This window comes from Saccopteryx bilineata, chromosome 4, assembly GCF_036850765.1.
Source record: "Saccopteryx bilineata isolate mSacBil1 chromosome 4, mSacBil1_pri_phased_curated, whole genome shotgun sequence".
NCBI classification, from domain to species: Eukaryota; Metazoa; Chordata; class Mammalia; order Chiroptera; family Emballonuridae; genus Saccopteryx; species Saccopteryx bilineata.
The window spans coordinates 287,010,264-287,031,756 of record NC_089493.1 but is presented as its reverse complement, the minus strand read 5'-3'; the positions used below and the strand labels follow the sequence as shown (position 1 = coordinate 287,031,756).

Here is a 21,493-nt window from a genome sequence, read left to right as displayed (position 1 = left end):
GCCACAATCAGAGCCATTCTAGCGCCTGAGGCAGAGACCACAGAGCCATCCTCAGTGCCCCGGCAAACTTTGCTCCAGTGGAGCCTTGGCTGCGGGAAGGGAAGAGAGGGACAGAGAGGAAGGAGAGGGGGAGGGGTGGAGAAGCAGATGGGCGCCTCTGCTGTGTGCCCTGGCCGGGAATTGAACCCAGGACTCCCGCACGGCAGGCTGACGCTCTACCACTGAGCCAACTGGCCAGGGCAATTAATATTACTTTTAAATGGTACAGTCTCATAATCAAAATAAAATATTTTGTTCTTGGCCCTGGCTGGTTAGCTCGGTTGGTTAGAAAAGTTCGCCTGACCAGGTGATGGCACAGTGGATAGAGTGTCGGACTGGGATGCCAAGGACCCAGGTTCGAGACCCTGAGGTCGCCAGCTTGAGCGCGGGCTCATCTAGTTTGAACAAAAGCTCACCAGCTTGGACCCAAGCTCGCTGACTCCAGCAAGGGGTTACTCGGTCTGCTGAAGGTCCACGGTCAAGGCACATATGAGAAAGCAATCAATGAACAACTAAGGTGTCTCAATGCGCAACAAAAAACTAATGATTGATGCTTCTCATCTCTCCATTCCTGTCTGTCTGTCCCTATCTATCCCTCTCTCTGACTCTCTCTGTCTCTGTCAAAACAAAACAAAACAAACCCCATCCAGTTATGGGTTCGATCCCCAGTCAGGACACACACATGGAAAGCAACCAATGAATGCACGACTGAGTGGAACAAGAAATAAATGCTTCCCTTCTCCCTTCCCTCCTCTCCCTTCCTCTCTTTATCTCTGAAGAAAAAAAAAAAAATTAAGTCCTGGCTGGATGCTTTGTTAGTTGAAGTGTCCTCCTGGAGCACAGAGGTTGCCGGTTTGATTCCTCAGTCTCTCCCTGCCTCTCTCTCAAAAAATATTTCTTTTTTTGTCCTTCAAAAGGCACCATCAAAAAGTAAAAAGACAACCCAAGGAATGGGAAAAAGTATTTGCAAATGATATATCTGAGATGAAACTCTTATCTGGAATATATAAACTACTCATACAATCTTAATAATAAAAAGGAAAATAACCCACTTTTAAAATGGGCTAGGAGCCCTGGCTGGATAGCTTGGTTAGTTAGAGTGCCAACCCAAAGCACAGAGGTTGCCAGTTCGATCCCTGGTCAGGACACATATAGGAACAGATCTATATTCCTATCTTTCTCTCTCTCTCTCTCTCTCACTTGCTGTCTCTCTCTCCCTTCTCTCTAAAATCAATAAATAGAAGTAAATAAATAAAATGGGCAAAGAATCAGAGTATACATTTCTTCAAGGAAGATATATACTGCTCACAGAAATTAGGGGATATTTCAAAATGAATATGAAGCGATAAAGTATCCCCTAATTTTTATGAGCAGTGGATATACAAATGGCCAGTATGCACATGAAAAAAGGCTCAACATCAATTAATCATTAGGAAAATGTGAATCAAAATCATAATAGGATACTATGTCACACCCACTATGATGCCTAGAATCCAAAAGACATAGTAGTGACCTGGCTGGGTAGCTCAATTCGTTAGAACATTGCCCGGATATGCCAAGGTTGTGGGTTTGATCCCTGGCCAGGGCACATAAAAGAATCAACTAATAGATGCATAAATAAGTAGAACAACAAATTGACATTTGTCTTTCTATCTCCCTTCCTCTCTCTCTAAAATAAATTTTTAAAAAAAACCTGACTAGCCTGACTAGGCAGTGGCGCAGTGGATAGAGCGTCGAACTGGGATGCGGAAGACCCAGGTTCAAGACCCCGAGGTCGCCAGCTTGAGCACAGGCTCATCTGGTTTGAGCAAAAGCTCACCAGCTTGAGCCCAAGGTCTCTGGCTCAAGCAAGGGGTTACTCAGTCTGCTGAAGGCCCACGGTCAAGTCACGTATGGGAAGGCAATCAATGAACAATTAAGGTGTTGCAACGCACAAAGAAAAAGTAATGATTGATGCTTCTCATCTCTCTCCTTTCCTGTCTGTCTGTCCCTGTCTATCCCTCTCTCTTAAAAAACAAGCAAAAAAACAAAAAAACCTGACTAGATGGTGGTGCAGTGGATGGGCCATTGGGACACTGAGGGCCCAGATTTGGGGCCCCAGGGTTGATGACTTGAGTGTGGGATCACAGACATGACCCCATGGTTGCAGGCTTGAGTCCAAAGGTCACTGGCTTGAGCAAAGGGTCACTGACTCAGCTGGAGCCCCCTGGTCAAGGCACAGATGAGAAAGCAATTGATGAGTAACTAGGGTGCCACAACTGTGAGTTGATGCTTCTCATCTCCCTTCCTGTCTGTCTTTCCCTGTCTGTCCCTCCATCTCTCTGTCTCGCTTAAAAAAGATAATAATAATAAAAAAGACAATAGTAAGTGTTGATGAGGATGTGGAGAAATTGGAACTTTCATGCACTGCTTCTGGGAATATAAAATGGTGAGGCACTTTGGAGAAGAGTCTGGTGGTATCTCAAAAAATTAAAAACATAGTTATTTTGTGACATAGCAATTCCATACCTAAGTATATACTCTGGAGAAAAACATGTCCATATAGATACTTGTACATGAATGTTCATAGCAACATTATCCATACTTGCCAAGAGGTGAAAACAACCCGAATGTCCATCAACAGATGAACGGATAAACAAAATGCAGTTTATTCACACAGTGAAGTATTATTCAGCTATACAAAAGAATGAAGTACTTACACATGCTACTACCTCAATGAACCTTGAAAATATTAAAGTAAAAATAAACAGACACAGAAAGGTGACATATTGTATGATTCCACTTATATTAAATGTCTAGAATAGGCAAATCTATAGACAAAAAATAGATTAGTGGTTGCCTGGGTCTGGTGGGAAGTGAGGATATGGGGGCTTGAGGATGGTGACTAAGGGGTGCAGAATTTCTTTTGGGGGATGAAAATGCTCTGAAATTAATCGTGATGGTTGAACTGGGCGTTGAATTGTACACTTTACTGGGTGTATTGTCTGTGAATTATATCTCACTAAAGCTATTAAAAATGGTACAGTGCACAATGAAACACAACATTTCTTCAGATGGTGGCCTTTGTGAGATCGTCATGGAAGGGAAGAGTGTTAAGTGGGGTCAGGGAGCCAGGCTTCTGGAGATGAAGTCCAGAAATAATACTTGTACCTGAAGCAGGAGCAGCTCCCTTCTCTCCTACCCTGGAATCCAGACAACTCAGGGAAGGATCTGGACTTCCTAGGTGTGGAAAGGGGGTTTCAGACAATTGAATGGCTCCTAAGGGGCTAAGAGACATCAGCTGAGGTCTAGTTAACCCAAATTAGACTTGTACCAAGAAAGTGTGATGTGTAGGTCTGTCCCTCTGGGGATCCCATGGGTGGCCTCTCAGGAACCTGGGCTCGTTTTGAGGATGCTAGGGGTTGAATTGTGTTCCCCCCCCAAATTCATATGCTGAAGTCCTAACCTCAGTACCTCAGAATATTACCTTAATAAAAGACAAGGTCCTTATAAAGGGAATCAAGTTAAATAAGGTCATAGGATCGGCCCTTCCTCTTGAAAGTGGGACGTTAGGAGACAGACATATGTATACAGGGAGAATGTCATAGAAACATGACAGCCATTTACAAGCCTAGGACTGAGGCCTGGAACAGATCCTTCCCTCATAGCCCTCAGAAGAAACCAACTCTGCCTACAGTTTGATTCAGACTTCTAGTCTCCAGAACTATTGAGAAAATTAATCTGTGTTGTTAAGCCACCCAGTCTGTGGTGCTTTGTTCTGGCAGCTCTGGAACACTAATCCAGAGGGCAAGACAATGGCTGAGCTGAGCTGTGTGGGGCTTTGGCTCCAAGTTGGGTCTTAAAGAGCTGAGAGGTGAGCCAGGCTATGAGCAACAAAGCCACAAAGAACCTTGCAGGTCCTGGATGTCCTGAGCCTGAAGCTGCTATAGAACCTTCTCTGGACTTTGGGGCTGGGCTGGGATACACTGTTTAAGGAACCTGGTGGACATTCCCCTGTACCCTGACCCCTGCCTGGATGACTTTACTTATTTATTTATTTTTACAGAGACAGAGAGAGTCAGAGAGAGGGACAGACTGGGACAGACAGACAAGAATGGAGAGAGATGAGAAGCATCAATCATCAGCCTTTTTTTGTTGCGACACCTTAGTTGTCCATCGATCGCCCCCCCCATATGTGCCCTGACCGCGGGCCCCCAGCAGATCGAGCAACCCCCCCACTCAAGCCAGCGACCCTGGGTCCAAGCTGGTGAGCTTTTGCTCAAACCAGATGAGCCCGCGCTCAAGCTGGTCACCTCAGGGTCTTGAACCCCGGGTCCTTCCGCATCCCAGTCCGACGCCCCATCCGCTGCGCCACCGCCTGGTCAGGCGACTTTATTCTTGGAAGGTCTTGAAAATACTCCAACCTGCTTCCTCGCCTGGTCTTTCCTCTGCCCCTCCTTTGTCTCAGGCTGATGGGGAAGGGGTGGGGCGAGCAAGAGGTCCATTCCTGGTCTCAGAGATTCCCTGGTTCAGATAGTGGAGGAGCCAGGGTCAGAGGGGAAGGGGTGTGCCCTTTTCTTCAGGACCCTCAGACCTCCCTCTTCTTGTCCTTCTTACTTCTGTCCACCCCCTTGTCCGTTTCTGTCTCATTCCTCCACCTACCCACACACACACATACACAAACACTAGTTAATGTAATCATTAGGCGCAATGTATTTAGAAGACAATTTATATGAAGAATTTAAGTTGTACATTTAGTTCACCTTTATGCCACATTTTGTAAAATCAGTGCTTAAATACAAAATGAAATTTTTAAAGATTTTTATTTATTGATTTTAGAGAGGAGATAGAAAGAGCAAAGGGCGGGAGGAGCAGGAAACATCAACTTTCGCATATGCCTTGACCGAGCAAGTCCAGGGTTTGGAACTGGTTACCTTAGCATTTCAGGAGGACACTTTATCCACTGCCCCACCACAGGTCAGGCCAAAATGAGCTGTTTTTATTTTTTTAAGGCTGTTTTATTGAGGGCGTTTGGAAAAGCATTCCTGAGGCCAGGAAGAGATGCTTCTGGGGGAGGGGAGAAGTAATGCAGGGTTAACTGGAGCCAGGGAGAGGTGGGGTTGGCCAGGGCACAAGCGGGTGGGGCAGGGGTCTGCCTGTTGTTTGTGGGTTCAGAGGAGGCCAGGGAAAGGCCTGCAGGGCAGGCCCGGAGAAACCTGAACAAAGCTAGTACAGGGCCTCTCGGGAATGGGTTCTCAGGTGGCGCAGCAGGTGGGAATTGCGGCTGAAGCTGCGGCCACACTGTGTGCAGGAGTAGGGCCTGGCCCCCGTGTGCACCAGCATGTGACGCAATAGGTTACAGCTGCGGCTGAAGCTCTTGCCACACTCCAGGCACTCTTGGGGGGGCTCGGCCTGCCCGGACACCACCTCGTCCCCGGCCCCTGCATGGGTGGCCAGGTGCCGTTGCAGGTGGGCATTGCGCCGGAAGCTCCGGCCGCATGTCTTGCAGCCATAGGGCCGCTCACCCGTGTGGCTGCGGCGGTGGCGGGCAAGGTTGGAACTATTGCGGAAGCGGTGACCGCAGGTGTCACAGGCGTGGGGCTTCTCCCCGGTGTGGATCCGCTGGTGGCGCGCCAGGTGGGCGCTCTGGCTGAAGCCCTCCCCGCACTCGCTGCAGCGGCAGGGCTTCTCGCCAGTGTGGCTGCGCCGGTGGCGGGCCAGGTCCTGCGCCTGGCTGAAGCTCTTGCCGCACTGGGAGCAGCGGTGAGGCCTCGGGCCACCGTGGATCAGGAGGTGGCGGGCCAAGCTAGCCCGGCGCACAAAGCGTTTCCCGCACTGAGAGCAGCCGTAAGGCTTCTCGCCCGTGTGCACCCGTTGGTGGCAGGCCAGCTGGGAGCTCTGGTTGAATCTACGGTCGCAGACCTGGCAGGAGAAGGGCCGCTCACCTGTGTGCACACGGAGGTGCGCCCCCAGGTGCTCACTGCGCCGAAAAGCCTTGCCACAGTCGCTGCACACGTAGGGCTTGTGCTCAGAGCCTGAGGGCAGGCTCTCGGAGCTCCCCTCTTTGGCGTGAATCCGCAGATGGCGTTTGAGGCTGGAGCGACGCTGGAAGGTTTGGCCACAGTGTGAGCACAGGACCACGGTCAGCTCTGGTGCTTTGGTCTTATTCTCTGGAGCACAGGAGGCCTTTTGGTCCCGAGCGTGTCCTAGCAGGTGCTGCAGGAGGCTGGTCCGGCTCTGGAAGCCCTGACCGCATTCGGCACACAAGAAGGCAGGCTCAGAGTGCGTCTGCAGATGCTTATTAAGGTGCGAGGTCTGGCGAAACCGGTGGCTGCAGAGGTGGCAGGCATGTGGCCTCTCGTCCGTGTGCGTGCGCATGTGCAATTTGAGGATGGAGTTGCGGCCGAAAGTCTTCCCGCAGCACTGGCACGAGAAGGACCGCGAGCCAGGGTGAGACCGCAGATGGTGCCCTTCCAGGCGGGCCAGCGTCGGGAAACTTACTCCACATTCTGTGCAGATGAATTTCGTCTCTGGCTCTGACTTGGGAGTCCCTTTGGCCACTTTGGCCTCTCGAATGTCATTCTTGCCTTCGGGGGACTCTCCTTCACAGGAGCTGCTCACCCCTGGACCCTGTGACTCCGCATGGGGCTCTTCTGCTGCCCCTGGACTATCTTCCTGGGACTCTGTGGGGATGGCAGCAGGCCAGGCGATCGCCTTAGGTTCGTCTTTAAACTCATCTGAGACTCTGCTTCCACATCCTATAAAAGAAGCAAATAACAAGATTGGTCAGGCCTGTCCAGAGGGCTCCTAGGTATCGCCAGACCATCATTGCCTGAAAGTGACAAGAAACCGGGGATCCTGAAAAGCTAGTGGGTGAGCAGAGAGTGTGGGCTAAAAAATAAGTAACATACAATTTAACACTGGAACTGTTTTATAGTGTGCAATTCTGGTCCATCAGATACATTCACAATGTTCCCCAACTGTCACCACTATCCAGTGTCAGAACTTGACTATTCCTCCAAATGGATACCCCATAGCCATTAGCAAGCACTCCTATGACCACCTATTTTTTATGTTTAAACATTTATTTATTGAGCCCTGGCCAGGTGGTCTAGCTGGTTGGAGTGTTGTCGTGATGCACCAGGGTTGCGGTTCCATCCCCAGCGGGGCACAGGCAGGAGTCAACCTATGAGTGCACGGATGGGTGGAACAACAAATTGATGTCTGTCTGTCTGTCTGTCTCTCTCTCTCTCTCAACATCGATTGGTTCCACTTATTCATGTACTCATTGGTTGATTCTTGAATGTGCCCTGACTGGGGATCCATCCTGAAACCATGGTGTATTGGGACAATGCTCTAACCAGCTTAGCTACCCAGCCAGGGTATGACCACCTATTTTAAAAGCTCAGTGTTAAAGGGGTTGATAATTAGACCAGACACAATGAACTCTTGGGGGGGAATATATATATATATATATATATATATATATATAACACACACACACATACATACATATATATATATATATATATATATATGAACCAAAGAGGTCTAAGTGTGAGGTAGATATAAAGCAGGAGGCCCCAAACTACGGCCCGTGGGCCGCATGAAGCCATTTATCCGGCCACCCCGCACTTCCAGAAGGGGCACCTCTTTCATTGGTGGTCAGTGAGAGGAGCGATGCACCCTGTGCTCCTGGAGTACTGTATGTGGCGGTGCCAAAGCGCAGTGTCACTCACGTACAGTACTACTTCCGGTGACGCAGGATGCACGCGTCAGGGCTCCGGAAGCACGTCATATCATTTGTTACGGCTAGCAGTGACAAATATGGAACCAGACATTGACCATCTCATTAGCCAAAAGCAGGCCCATAGTTCCCATTGAAATACTGGTCAGGCCCTGGCCAGTTGGCTCAGCGGTAGAGCGTCAGCCTAGCGTGCGGAGGACCCGGGTTCGATTCCCGGCCAGGGCACACAAGAGAAGCACCCATTTGCTTCTCCACCCCTCCGCCACGCTTTCCTCTCTGTCTCTCTCTTCCCCTCCCGCAGCCAAGGCTCCATTGGAGCAAAGATGGCCCGGGCGCTGGGGATGGCTCTGTGGCCTCTGCTTAAGGCGCTAGAGCGGCTCTGGTCGCAACATGGTGACGCCCAGGATGGGCAGAGCATCGCCCCCTGGTGGGCGTGCCGGGTGGATCCCGGTCGTTCGCATGCGGGAGTCTGTCTGACTGTCTCTCCCTGTTTCCAGCTTCAGAAAAATGATAAAAAAAAAAAAAAAAAAAAGAAATACTGGTCAGTTTGTTGATTTAAATTTACTTGTTCTTTATTTTAAATATTGTATTTGTTCCCGTTTTTTTTTTTACTTTAAAATAAGATATGTGCAGTGTGCATAGAGATTTGTTCATAGTTTTTTCTTATAGCCTGGCCCTCCAACGGTCTGAGGGACAGTGAACTGGCCCCCTGTGTAAAAAGTTTGGGGACCCCTGGTCTAAAGCTTCAGGAATCACATCCCAACAAAAAGGTAGAGGCTTCAGTGGTTGTCAGCTCTGGGAAGGGCTCTTACCCAGAGGGTGCACAGGCCACGTCTTCTTCACCGGGACATCTTCAAAGGTCAGGGACTCCTGTAACAAAAGGAGGGGCAGACACCTTCCGTGAGTGAGGAACAGGGCTCTGGGACCTGAGGGGAATGAACAGTTTCTTAGGCTTAAATTCAGAAAGACATGGATTTGCTAAAACTGCAGAGCCAATGAACATTTGGGAAAAAAGAACACCCTGGAGTGAGGGGACCAGTCCAACTCACCAGAACAGCCGCTAGCTCCTGATCATGGGAGTTCTCCTCAGGCCACAGCTCGGGGCCCTGGGGACCTGACCGCATTGGGGGAGAAAGAAAGAGTTGTGAGAAGTCAGCTTTATCTATCATAAAGCTATAAAGACACGCACCTGTTGTCAAGTCCCTGTGAGACACATCTTGGCTCTCATCCATTCCTGTCAACTACGGAGACTGTCCACTTCCCTTCCCACCAGGCCTCCCAGCTCCTACGTCCCTTGGGCACCAGCTTCTTACCACTCTCCTGCAGAGCCTGGAATGTCCTCTTGAGACCTGGGCTCAGTGGCTGCTTTGAACTTGGGGAACGTCTCCAGGCCTCCAGCTCAGCAGGCTTGGAGGGCTCTGGCTGGGATGGCAGGAGTTCTTCTGATGGTTCCAGGTATGGAGGCCTTTCTGGGGGCACTTCCTTCTTGGGGCTATGAACAGAGACCTGGGAGAGGTCCCTCTGTTCTTCCAAAGTAATGTCTGCACGAGGACAGTTCTTGCCAGCATTAAAACTAAAATCCTGTTCAAAACACATCCACGTTAGGCAACAGACAGGATGGTGACCCATGTCCTTCTGACTCCCAAAAGAAATGGGACCAAGGAAAAGTGACAGTCAGACAGGGAAGGAGTTAGGAAGACAAGAAAGAATTGGCAGAGGGAGGAAAGTGGAGTTTTCAGTGATTTCTTAACAGGGGCATAAATTCTTTGTCTTCCCCACCAGCCACCCCACCTGGCTGCCACCCTCTTACCAATGGTCCTATGTCGATGAACTCCCTCTGGACACCCTCCAGCAGCAGCACCACCTCCTCACCATCCTTAAGCTGCTGGCCATGCAGCCGGGCCAGGAGGTGTGGGGGCAGTCCGCATAGGAACTGCTCCAGCACCAGCAGCTCCAGGATCTGCTTCTTGGTGTGCAGTGACGGCTGCAGCCAATGGCTGCACAGGTCCCGGAGGCGGCTCAGTGACGCCCTGGGCCCCATGTCCTCTTGATACCGGAAGCATCGAAAGAGCTGGTGAGCCACTTCTGGCCGGAGCCTGATATCTGGCTGCTTGTGGTCCTCCTGTCCGGCAGCCTCTTCCTCCTCCTCCAGTTTTACTGCTCCGAGCTGCTCTGGCTCCCTCTCAGCTGGGATAGTTTCTACAAGCATTCTTCACCTTGGACGACACTTCACTACAGCTGCTTTCGCTCCTGGGTCTCTATCCCTCTCCGCTCCCACACCTGTGGTGTTAAGAGATGCCTAAAGATGCAGCCTCCAGAAGAATCGTTTCTCGCACTGGTCATGTGGAATGGCTCAGCCAGACCACTGCACTAACAGGCAGAGAAAACGGACAGCTCTGTGTCACTGTCCTCTACTGCAGCAGCTAGACTTCGCCTCACCTAACCCAGCAGTCTAAGTTGGCATCTCCCCAAGAAAGGATAATCTGGCTTTCCCTGTCTCTTGATTTTATGCCAAGCTGAGTACATGGAAACACCAAAGATGGGTCCTTACCAAAAATGTTCTATCGTGCCCTGGCCGGCTGACTCAGTGGTAGAGCATCGGCCCGGCGTGTGGAAGTACCAGGTTCAATTCCCAGCCAGGGCACATAGGAGAAACGCCCATCTGCTTCTCGACCCCTCCCCCTCTCCTTCCTCTCTGTCTATCTCTTCCCCTCCTGCAGCCAAGGCCCAATTGGAGCAAAGTTGGCCCAGGCGCTGAGGATAGCTCCATGGCCTCTGCCTCAGGCACTAGAATGGCTCCAGTTGCAATGGAGCAAGGGCCCCAGATGGGCAGAGCATCGCCCCCTGATGGCCATGCCGGGTGAATCCCGGTTGGGCACAAGTGGGAGTTTGTCTCTCCACTTCCCCACTCTCACTTCAGAAAAATACAAAAAAAAAACAAAACAAAAAACGTTCCATTGCAATCCAATCCAGCCTTCAGACCCAACTTCCAGTATATAAGACATCATAGGGAGCAAAAACAAGTCAAATGAGCCCTCAAGTAAACAATCGAACAAATCCTAAAGACAGCATATTCTCCCACACAGTTGGTCCAGGATCTTCAGTCTTTTGTTACAAAAAAGAATAAGTTCCAGTAAGGGGTGTATTGCTCTAGACTCTAGAGGAGACCAAAATCCTTACAATGAAATGCATAAAATTGATTGGATTTTGATTTTTTTTAAAAGGCTCTCAAAGATATATTGGGGTCAATTGGGGAAATTTCAACATGGATAGGGCACTAGATGACAATGGAAATTAATTTCTGAGATGAGATTTCAGTTTTGTGGTATGTAGAAAATTTATTTTTAGATGTTGAAGGGTTTGGAAGTGAAGGAGAAGACGTTCAGCCATGTTTACGAACCAACATGGCCAATGTGGCAAAATTTAGCACTTGTAGAATCTGGGAGATGTATGGATGTTTATTTATTTTTTGTGACAGAGACAAAGAGAGGGACAGATAGGGATAGACAGAGAGAAAGGGAGAGAGAGGAGAAGCATCAATTCTTCGTTGTGACCCCTTAGTTGTTCATTGATTGCTTTCTCATATGTGCCTTGACTGGGGGGTATAGCAGAGTGAGTAACCCCTTGCTCAAGCCAGCAACCTTGGGCTCAAGCTGGCGACCTCAGGGTTTCGAACCTGGATCCTCCAGGTCCCAGTCCGACGCTCTGTCCACTGAGCCACCGCCTGGTCAGGTGATGTATGGATGTTTATTGCACTGCTCTTTCACTCCTCTGGATGTTTAAGAATTTTAAGGATAAAAGGTTGAGGGAAAAGCTCATGCATATGATCTCTGTCTAGACATCCTGATGCTCACTTAATGGCTCTGGAGGTGGCTTTTAGCAGTCAAGGCCAAGGCCACTCAGCTGCCCAGTGCAGGGCTGATCTCCTTCCTGGTGTTCCATTCTACTCATCTCCTCACTCTTCACCAGAGACTGAAATCAGGTTGAGCCAAGGAGCTAGAATGGGTGGATGAGTCTCCAGGTGAAAAGAGGATTACAGCTTGCAGAAGTATGTGACAGATGTGTCCACAAGGCAGGCCAAAGCTGCCTTGGTCATTTCAAAGGCCTCTAGTGGGTGTGACCTTGTGAGTTGGCTTATGGGTAGGAGAGGCCGTGATTTCCATTTTTTTACCTAATTTTTTTAAAAAAATAAATAAATTTGGATTCTTTCCTGGTCTACCCTACCCCTGGGAGAGGAATCCCGGGGGGATTCCTGCGGGCGATAAGCTGTTTCTCACTGCCACCACCAGGGGGCACTGGGTCCATGCAACCAATAGTGCCCCCACCTTTTTTCCCAAGACCCAAAAAATTTTGTGGGGCTACTCCTTCCTTTTAGGAAGTAGTCCAGCTTCTCAAGAAGGAGCTGCCCAAGTTCAGCCCCACTCACAGGGATTCAGTTTAGTCCTTCAGTACAACTCAGAAGATTTACCCTTGTCTGAACAGGCCTGTGCTTTTGTCACAGTGCTTTGGGGTACTTTTATATTTTAATTTGGGCAGGAATTATTTTATGGATACAGACACCCAAGTTCCAACCTCTTTCTGCCCTCCCTTCTCTCCAGCCTCAGGGCTACAGTAAATGCGCTATTCCCAACCCTGTCTCCCCATTTTCCCCCATGGACATCCCAGGCAGGGGGATAGAAAGCCTTTAGCATCACTTCCCACTACCTACAGGGAGTAAACTGTGGGTGCATAAGGGCAAGCTATTTTCATTCTCACTATAACTGGGTAATAATACAAATGAGCACAGCTAACTTTGGTCCCATTTTACAGTTGAGGACACCAATGCTCAGGGGCACAGACATTTGCCTATGGTAACCCAACTTTGGCAATGGGGCTAGGGGGAAGTTAGTTTGGTCCAGAGGTTTGAACAGTTTGTGGAGACCTCTTGATATGGGATTCAGGGGTCAAGGGGCTGAGGGTTCTCTGAATCTCCTTTACAGGTGGAGTGAGTGGGGTGGGAAAGGGTAGAACAAAGAAAACCTGTTGTTTTTTTAAAGCCTAGTTCTATACTTCCTGCTTCAGGAGAGAGGAAAGAGGGAAGAGGGGAGAGGGGAGAGGGATAAGATGTTAAAACAAAAAGACTCAGGACTATATCCTGACCACCCACCTGCCCAGGCCAGCTTCTCTCACCTCCCCCCACTTTTCTGCTTCTCTCCAGTCTTTCCCCTCCCCTCCATAATCTCCCCTTCTTTGTCCTTCCTCTTTCCAGCAGTTTCCCAGACTCTCCAGCATCTCAGTCTCCCCCCAGCCTCTCCAAGCTCCATTCTTTCCTGCTCTGTGTCATCTGACCCTCCATGGGGCTTTTCCTTTTATCGCTGGCTCCTTCTACCTATCGTCCCCTCAATTCCGGGACTCCACAAAACACCAGCCACCTGTCTCAGCCCCTCAACTATCACTCTGTGCCACAGTCTTGGTTGAGTGTATTTCTCCCCTTGGTCTGCTACTTAGCAAGTAGGAACTGGCTCTTGTTAAGGAACTGTTCATCCAGCTCTTGCAGTGACTTCAGTGTTTGTTAGTAGAAATAACAAAACGAGAATATAGTGTGTACCTCATAGTTGTAATTTTTGAGGAAAGCATGTAAAATGATGCAGAAAAAGTATTATATATTTTTTTTTACAGAGACAGAGAGAGAGAGTCAGGGAGAGGGATAGATAGGGTCACGCAGTCAGGAACGGAGAGAGATGAGAAGCATCAATCATTAGTTTTTCATTGTGACACCTCAGTTGTTCATTGATTGCTTTCTCATATGTGCCTTGACTGTGGGGCTACAGCAGACCGAGTAACCCCTTGCTCAAGCCAGTGACCTTGGGTCCAAGCTGGTGAGCTTTTGCTCAAACCAGATGAGCCTGCGCTCAAGCTGGCGACCTCGGGGTCTTGAACCTGGGTCCTCCGCATCCCAGTCCGATGCTCTATCCACTGCGCCACCGCCTGGTCAGGCTATAAATATTTTTAATAATGGGTTTTTGTTTCATTGTGTCTTGGTAGCAAGAGCAAAATAATTAGAGAACTGATCAAGTGTAATTAGAAACCCTGTATTAACAGCTGGCAGGTTCTGAGTGCTTACCTATAGTGTATATAGGTTGCTTAATCCCACTTCAGTGCATGGGGTAAATTACTTTTCCATTTGACAAGTGCAAAGACCATGTTCAGACAGGATAGGTCATTTGTTTCAGGTCATACCGGGGGAAGAGAAGATTTGCTCTAAGTGAGAACGGTGATCTTGACCACTACACAAAAGCTCAGAAACAGAAAAGGACCCAGTTTCCCTCCCACGCTGTGGGATTTGCCTCACCTTAGCTAGAATATCACAGTGTGAATCAGAAAAAATAAAGGTATTCCAAATTTTAGCCATCAGGCCTAGATTCCTGGGATGCCAGAATCTCCAGGTGAGGCCTCACCAAAAGGTTTGAAAGTGAAATTCAAGGGAAATTGGCGTAGAGTCTCTCCCTCCCCCCACCCCCAGGTCCCCAGCGCACAAAAGCTTAGTTAATATGCACATCTGTGGGGGTTGGGTGGGGTGACGAGGGAGACTCTACAGCCACCCTCTAAAATCGACCAGCTTAATTTGGAGCCCAGAGAGTTAGGGAGGGACAGGCTGGACCAGCCCAGGGTGGAGTTGCTGCCACGAAACCCACCCAGACAGTAGGGGAGCCCGGAGTCCAGGGTCCTTGGCCAGGAACTCTCCCTTTCTCCCTGGACACAGTTGGCAGGAATGGCTCATCTTTGTTGGCTGGGCTCCCCTGCTAGTGCTGAGCTGAGTCGATAAGCCTGGTCAGTCCTTCTAGGGTCACGTGGAGCCTGCCTTCCCCTCCCCAGTGGGGATAGCAAGCCCATGTCCTAGGAAGTCCTACAACCTCCCTGATGCCCCCATCACCACAGGTCCAGTGATCGCTGGCGCTGGGCTCCTCCATAGCACAGACCACCCACCCTCCCAGGACTTTCTTCCAGCTACCTAATCCCCCATTGAGGCCTGCCCAACCCCCCTGCCAATTTTCTCCGCAAGCTGCTATGACCCCTTACGTTTGTCCTGGCGGCCTGCACCCCAGCCATCCTTGCAACTCACCACTCAGGGTCCCCACTCCAGAGATAGAGGTGCTGGGGTTCTCTGAGGGCCGTAGGACCAGAATCGAGTTCAGCCAGCTGGGGTTAGGACTCCAGGAAAATGGAACAGGAAGTTCCCAGCCCCAGTCCCATTCAGGTGATGAGGGGGCATCCTGGAGTTAACCCTTAACCTCCCAGTTTGGGAGCAGGGTTGGGGGAAGGCAGGGCGGGGCCAGAGGAATAAAGACAAAGAGGCTAATCCAGATTCCAACTCTTCCAAGTAAGAACTGCCCCCTCTTAATCAAGATTGGTCTGGAACGCTAAAATCGCCAGTTCAAATTCCTGGGCTTGCCGGGTCAAGGCACATACAGGAAGCAACTACTATGAATAGACGCTTTTCACGCTCCTTCTCTTTCGCTCTCTCCCCTCTCTCCAAAAGTGAACGAATAAAGCCTAAAAAAAAGTTAAAAAAAAAAAAAAAAAAAAAAAAGACTGGTCTAATTATGCCCCCTGGGAGGGAGGTGTCTGTCATCCTGTATTTTTTAGGGGGGGTGCGGAGGCAAGAGCTGCCATTTTAAAATGCCTGCTGTGCTCTGGGCTCTTTGCTAGGCATTTCATTCATGCAACAAATCTTTGTCAAGGGTCTGCCCTGTGCCAGGCACAGTAGTAGGTGCTGCCCACACAGAGTTAGCAGGAGAAACAGGCTCTGACCTCCCGGATTTACAAGCCAGGGTGCAGGAACAAACTGGTGGGCGCTGAGAAGAGAAGAGAATAGGACTACGTAAAGGGGGAAGGGAGGGCGCCATCAACATTGCCACCTAAAATCCTCCCGAGAATCCACCCAGGTGGCTTTTGACTCCAGCTTTACCAATGACAAAGCCGGGGCTCCCGTGAGGGGAAGTGACCTCACCTAAAATTAAGTCCAAAGTCAAGCTTTTTCCCTTTGTTCTAGGGACACTTTTGGGTTGTGTTCTTGGCGGCAGCCTAGAGGGTGCACCCCCACAGCACTAACCTGTCCTGGGGCCCCGGGGCCACCTACACGGTGGTGGAGGCTGGGGGACCCCCACGTGGGTCCTTCGACCCGCCGGCAGTACTGCCTCTCCCTCCCTTGCTCCTGTCCCCAGGACTTACTTGCGTCCCCATGCCGGGGCCTTCGAGGACGTGGCCGTGTACCTGACCCCTGGGAGTAGGGGCGGCTGGACTGGGAGAACTCGGCCTGTCCGGGTAAGGATCCGACCTGGCTTGTCTCTGGGCGTTGGGCCTGGAGCGTCCGGAGTGAGAGCCTGGGGGAGCTGGCTGAGAGCGCAGCGGAAGATTCGGGGTTCGCTGTTAACACGGATTTCCAAGGCCTCCGACTCAGGCGCACACCTTTCCTGGAAATATGTTAGAAAAGCAAAGACCTGCTTGACTCAAGTACCAGAAATATCAGCCAGGCAGAAAGGCTTGGAGGGAGACGAGACCTACCCTAGCTTTGGGCCTTCTTCGTACCTAACCCTCCGGCCGATTATGCGTTTGCCTTATATCCTTGCTCTTGGCTTACCACGGGCTTGCACCATTCATTCATTCAGAAAATATTTGCTTTCCTATTGTGTGTCTGGCACTGTCCCCAACCCCAGGGACGCGGGCTGAGCCGAACGGACAAGTGCTGCCCCCACGAGGCTTACAGTCTAGACAGGTCTAGGTCCCTAAAGCAGGGATTCCTTTTTTTAATTTTCCTTATTTTTTTTAAATTTTTATTTACTGATTTTAGAAAGAGTTGGGGGAGAGGGAGAAAGAGAAGCATCAACTCATAATTGCTTCATTCTAGTTGTTCATTGATTGTTTCCCATATGTGCCCTGACCTGGCAAGCCCACGGTTTTGAACCTGCGACCTCAGTGTTCCAAGTTTATGCTCTGTCCACTGTGCCATAACAGGTTGGGCCAGGGATTTCTTCTACTTCTCTTATTAACCGAAGTTACTTTTTAGGAAAATAAAAGGGGTGGGGTTAATGATCATTTAATCCCCTTCAAATTTTTCCTGATCTTTAAAAATACACTTCCCTTCCCAGAATGTTAAAATTCTTAAATTGCTGGATTATTACTTATCTCTATTTAGTGATAAACATGTCCCCAAGGACTTTTTTTAAAAAATTTTAAAAACATTGATTGATTGATTTTAGAGGGAGGAGAAAGAGAGAAACACTGATTTTGTTCCACTTAATTGTGAATTCATTGGTTGACACATATATTTCCTGACCAGGGCTCGAACATGCAATGTTGGGACAACACTCTAATCAACCAAACTACCCGGCCAGGGCCCAAGGACTTTTAACATTTACCTATCAATTTGGGGTATATTTCAATATCTCTTAAAATTATCTTGAAAAAATGCAAATTTCATCTGACTAGGGGTGGCACAATGGATAGAGTGTCGACCTGGGATGCCCAGGTTTGAAACCCAGAGGTTATTGGCCTGAGCGCAGGCTCAACAGCTTGAGCACAGGGTCGCCAGCTTGAGCTTGGGATAATTGACATGATCCTATGGTTGCTGGCTTGAGCCCAAAGGTCACTGGCTTGAAGCCCAAGGTCACTGGCTTGAGCCCAAGGTCACTGGCTCCATCAGGATTCCACCCCCATCAAGGCACATATGAGGAGCAATCAATGAACAACTAAGGTGCTACAACTACGAGTTGATACTTCTCTCCAGAAAAACAAAATCAACTGTTGTACTTGTTACCTAAGAATTTTTGGAAGTAATATTTCTGTCTTTAAAAAAAACCTTACCATTTATTTATTAAAAGTGGGAAAAAATTAAACTTAGCATCAGTCTAGTCAGCAAAAGCACCTAACAGTGCTGACTGATGGGGTCTTCATCCTTCCTCTCAGCTCTTCAGAGATTTAAGAAGAAAATCAAATCTCCCTGTGTTTTTAATTTCTATAGGATTCCTCCATTTAGAATAATTCAGGGCAAAGCAAGAACTTCTTCTCCAACTCTGGGAAGAATACTATTAAAAGCACTATAATCTCTTGAATAGCCTCCAGTTAATCCAGTGGCCTAAGTGTGTATTTTTAAACTGGATTAGTAACATCTTTTCCTGCAGTAACCCCAGAATTTTCCTCGGGGTGGTCACAATCTTGAAGGAGAAATTGCACGGTGTTTATGGTATAGCCAGATGCCTCACTGAAGGCACATTCTGGTAAAAGTGTGCCTTTTACCACACTGAAGCAGGTGGGACTGGGGGCACACAGGTGGCTCCCCTCACTGAGGGCCAACTCTGGTAAAAGAAGTGTCTGCAGTAGTGACAAGAACATAAGGTGAGCCTTTGCCTGTTCCAAACTTATTTTTCCTTCCTTCCTTCTTTCCTTCCTTCCTTCCTTCCTTCCTTCCTTCCTTCCTTCCTTTCTTTCTTTTTCTTTCTTTCTTCTCTCTCTCTCTCTTTCTTTTTTTCCTTCCTTCCTTCTTCCTTCCTTTCTCCCTTCCTTCCTTCCTTCCTTCCTTCCTTCCTTCCTTTCTGAGAGAGAGGAAGGAAGGAAGGGACAGAGAGATGAGAAGCATCAACCTGTAGTTGTGTCACTTTAGTTGTTCATTGATTGTTTCTCATACGTGCCTTGACTGGCAGGCTCAAGCTGAGCTGGGACCCCTTGCTCAAGCCAGCAACCTTGGGCTCATATTGATGATCTTGAACTCAAGCTGGCGACCTTGGAATTTTAAACCTTGGACCTCAGCATCCTGGGTCGACGCTCTATCCACTGTGCCACCACCAGTCAGGCAAATCTGCATGTTTCTCTACCTCCACTGCCATCACTATTTCCTCTTGCCTGGACATCAGCAGTGGCCAAACCGGTTTCTCTTCATTCACTTTTCTCCCCTTTTTATTGAATTTGTTGGGTGACACTGGTTTAAAAACACTTTTTTAAAGTAAATTTTTAAATATAACATACAGAAATGTAACAAACCAAATATGAAAAGTGAGATAGATTTCTACCAAGTTAAAACAGTATCCAGATCAAATTGGAACTTACCAACACTCCTGGGCTCTTCCTGGTCACTTCCCCTCCCTACTCATCGCTATCCTGACTTCTGTCAACAACCAATTTATTTAGTCTGTTTTTGAACTTTTTATAAAATGTAGTCACACAATTGGAACTTTGCTTCTGGTATTACTTACAGCAGGGGGCTTATCCATATGTTGCTTGATCCCTGAATGGTATTCCCCATTGCATTATATATTATTCTTTTAAAATATGTATTTTATTGATTTGAGAGAGAGAGAAAGGGGGAAGAGAGAGAGACATCAATTTATTGTTCTACTCATTTGTGTTCATTGGTTGACACCTGTATGTGCCCTGACCAAGGATCGAACCCACGACCTTGACATGTTGAGATGATGCCCCAACCAACTTAGCTACCTGGCCAGGGTATGCTATTTATTTATTCTCTAAAGAAATAACATGATTTTCAGTGGGTGATTTTCAGTTTGGGGCTACATCAAGTAGTTCTTGTATGTCTGTGGTCCACATATATGAGGTACTCCTGGGTTTGTACCCAGGCGTGAGTCGCTGTGACACAGGGTATGTAGATGTTCAGCTTTAGAAGATTCTTCCATACACTTGTCTAGAGAACTTAAACCATTTCCCTTTCTACCATCTGCAAACTTATCTAGTGCATTCCTTGCCTCAGTCCTAGATTGAGCTGTTTCTCCAAGGAGTCCTGATTTGTATCATTAGCTGACCTTTTTCACATTATAAAACAATCACACTAATAGACCTTTTCAAAAGGATGAAATAAAAACAAATGGAATATCTACACCTTTTTCACACCCCGTGGAGTAACTGGAATATAAAAGATTCTTGTGAAAGACCATATCACGTGTAGAGAGCATCTGAGGGCTGGTGGGGTGGGGGCAGAATCTGCAGCAGGATGAGGGGCTGAAAACATAAGCTGAAAGGAACAACAAGGGTTGGTGCCTGGGTGTCATTGCCATCTGCTCCCGTGAGGGGCCTCCAATACGGCGATCCTCTGATGCTGGGCTGGTCAGAAAGCCACCTGCGTGTCCCCATTCCCACTTGCTTCAGTGTTCTACATGCGTGAATGCAGCCTGAAACTCTACCCAAGATGGGAGGACACTAAGTATTAGATAAAGGAGGCAGTGGCAGCAGAAGCTAAGGGAATTTGGGGATGATGACAGTGTCCTAGTTTCCTAAAAATGTATCAGCCTCTAAAGGGAAAGTAACTGAATTTATTCTCAAAGGGCCAACCAGAGTGACGAGCTTAGTTTCAATAGTGTCTCTTCATTCCCAGTACTGTAAGCTGTTTTTAGTTTCCAGGTAGAGACAGTGTTCAGGAAGGTGGGACGAAAGTGTTTGGGGAGCATATTCAGTCCACCCTATTAAGTTTAGTGGGTTGCTTGGCTAAGGCTGAAACTGCCAGTCTTGGCGATTTTGAAAGCAAACACTTTGTGTTGCTACTTAGGGAGAAGACTTCTGTCCTGGTGCTTGCCCAGCACAGGAGAAGGTGACTGATGGGCTGGCTGCCATGCGACCATCATGGCTGAGATCCAGGAGTTCGGCTAGGGGTTGGCAGACTCTCTGCCTTCCCTGTTTGCAAGATCAGATATTATCTTGCTCAACCACTAGGATGGAATAAAGGCTTCATGATAATAACTGCTGGATAGTTCCAGTTGCTGCAAGACAAGGGCATCAAGAATTGGGTGGTGAGTAGGGACCTGGTTAAAGAAACTGATATAGCCATACAGTGGATTATGACATAGTTAAGAAAAAACAGCAGGGCACCACTTGAGAACTGCACAACTCTTGGCACCCAACCACTCCGTCCAAACCTGCCCTAAGAGACTTGACCAAACTGTGGCATGGCTTCTAACAGCGTAAGGATAGCGTCCCCTTTTAACCCCCAGCCCAATAAAATACCTGTTTGAAAAAGCTCAACACTGCTGCCAGGAGAATTTACTGTTTTAGCCAACACCTGATGATTAGCGCCTGACCTCCTTTTCTTCGAGTATTTACTAAAAAGGTCTTATAATTGTGAACACGCATCTCTTAAAAACCAAAAGTATCTGTACAGACCTGAGAGTCATTTGAAATGTATTCTCAAGAAGGGACAGGCCGTCTGTCTCCCTGCTCCATGGGAGGCTGGACTGCTGACTTCTGTAGCTCACAGCTAGCAGATGCACTTGGCCTAATCATATCTACACTAACCCGCTCTTTGTGATTTTTCACTTCTCTGACTTTCTGAACCCCATTTTTTCCCTCTCTCGTTCTTCCTTGAAAATGCCCTCTCAAACTGGATGGTGTTCAGTCCTTTCCCCTGCTATCAGTGGTTATCGAATAAAATCTTTTCCACCACTTTAACTAATGTCCGGCTGTGTTTGTCTTTGACACACTGCATGGTTTTTTCTATTTTTTTTATATTGAACAATCTCTAAGATATGTCCCACACACGGGGACGGGGGTGGGGGGCAAGTCAGCAGCATATGGTATACTCCCATTTTTTGAAATAAAATTCAGAACAGGTGAATGTGGGGGGAGACTCTTGTTCTTGGAGGCTGGGGCGTAATTTCTGCTCCTGGTCCCGAGCACGGTGGCCATGCGCTGGCCCTCCCGGGCGGGCGCCTTCGCCTAGCCTCAATTTCCCCAGCCAACTCGAGGGCT

General features: G+C 48.5%; 1 protein-coding gene, 1 long non-coding RNA gene and 1 other non-coding gene across 4 annotated transcripts; 1 reads left to right on the top strand and 2 right to left on the bottom strand.

The window, feature by feature from the left end:
* Nucleotides 1-165: 165 nt before the first annotated feature.
* On the bottom strand, nt 166-241 carry TRNAG-GCC (transfer RNA glycine (anticodon GCC)). The gene has a single exon. It is a non-coding gene; the product is annotated as a tRNA-Gly (tRNA).
* Nucleotides 242-5,244: 5,003 nt separating this feature from the next.
* On the bottom strand, nt 5,245-14,935 carry ZSCAN10 (zinc finger and SCAN domain containing 10). 2 transcript variants are annotated; one of them, XM_066275098.1, is made up of 6 exons: nt 14,868-14,935; nt 9,576-10,045; nt 9,079-9,346; nt 8,815-8,879; nt 8,578-8,635; nt 5,245-6,776 (listed from the first exon to the last, which is right to left on the bottom strand). In XM_066275098.1, the coding sequence occupies exons 2-6, from the start codon at nt 9,972-9,974 to the stop codon at nt 5,245-5,247; spliced, it is 2,322 nt and encodes a 773-aa protein (XP_066131195.1). In that variant the 5' UTR covers nt 9,975-10,045; nt 14,868-14,935. The 2 variants fall into 2 exon arrangements, with proteins under 2 accessions (XP_066131195.1, XP_066131196.1); XM_066275099.1 differs by lacking the exons at nt 9,079-9,346; nt 14,868-14,935 and having other exon boundaries at nt 9,711-9,940.
* A 2,251-nt stretch (nt 14,936-17,186) lies between these two features.
* On the top strand, nt 17,187-21,193 carry LOC136334645 (uncharacterized). The gene is made up of 2 exons (XR_010731199.1): nt 17,187-18,139; nt 20,298-21,193. It is a non-coding gene; the product is annotated as an uncharacterized lncRNA (long non-coding RNA).
* Nucleotides 21,194-21,493: the final 300 nt, after the last annotated feature.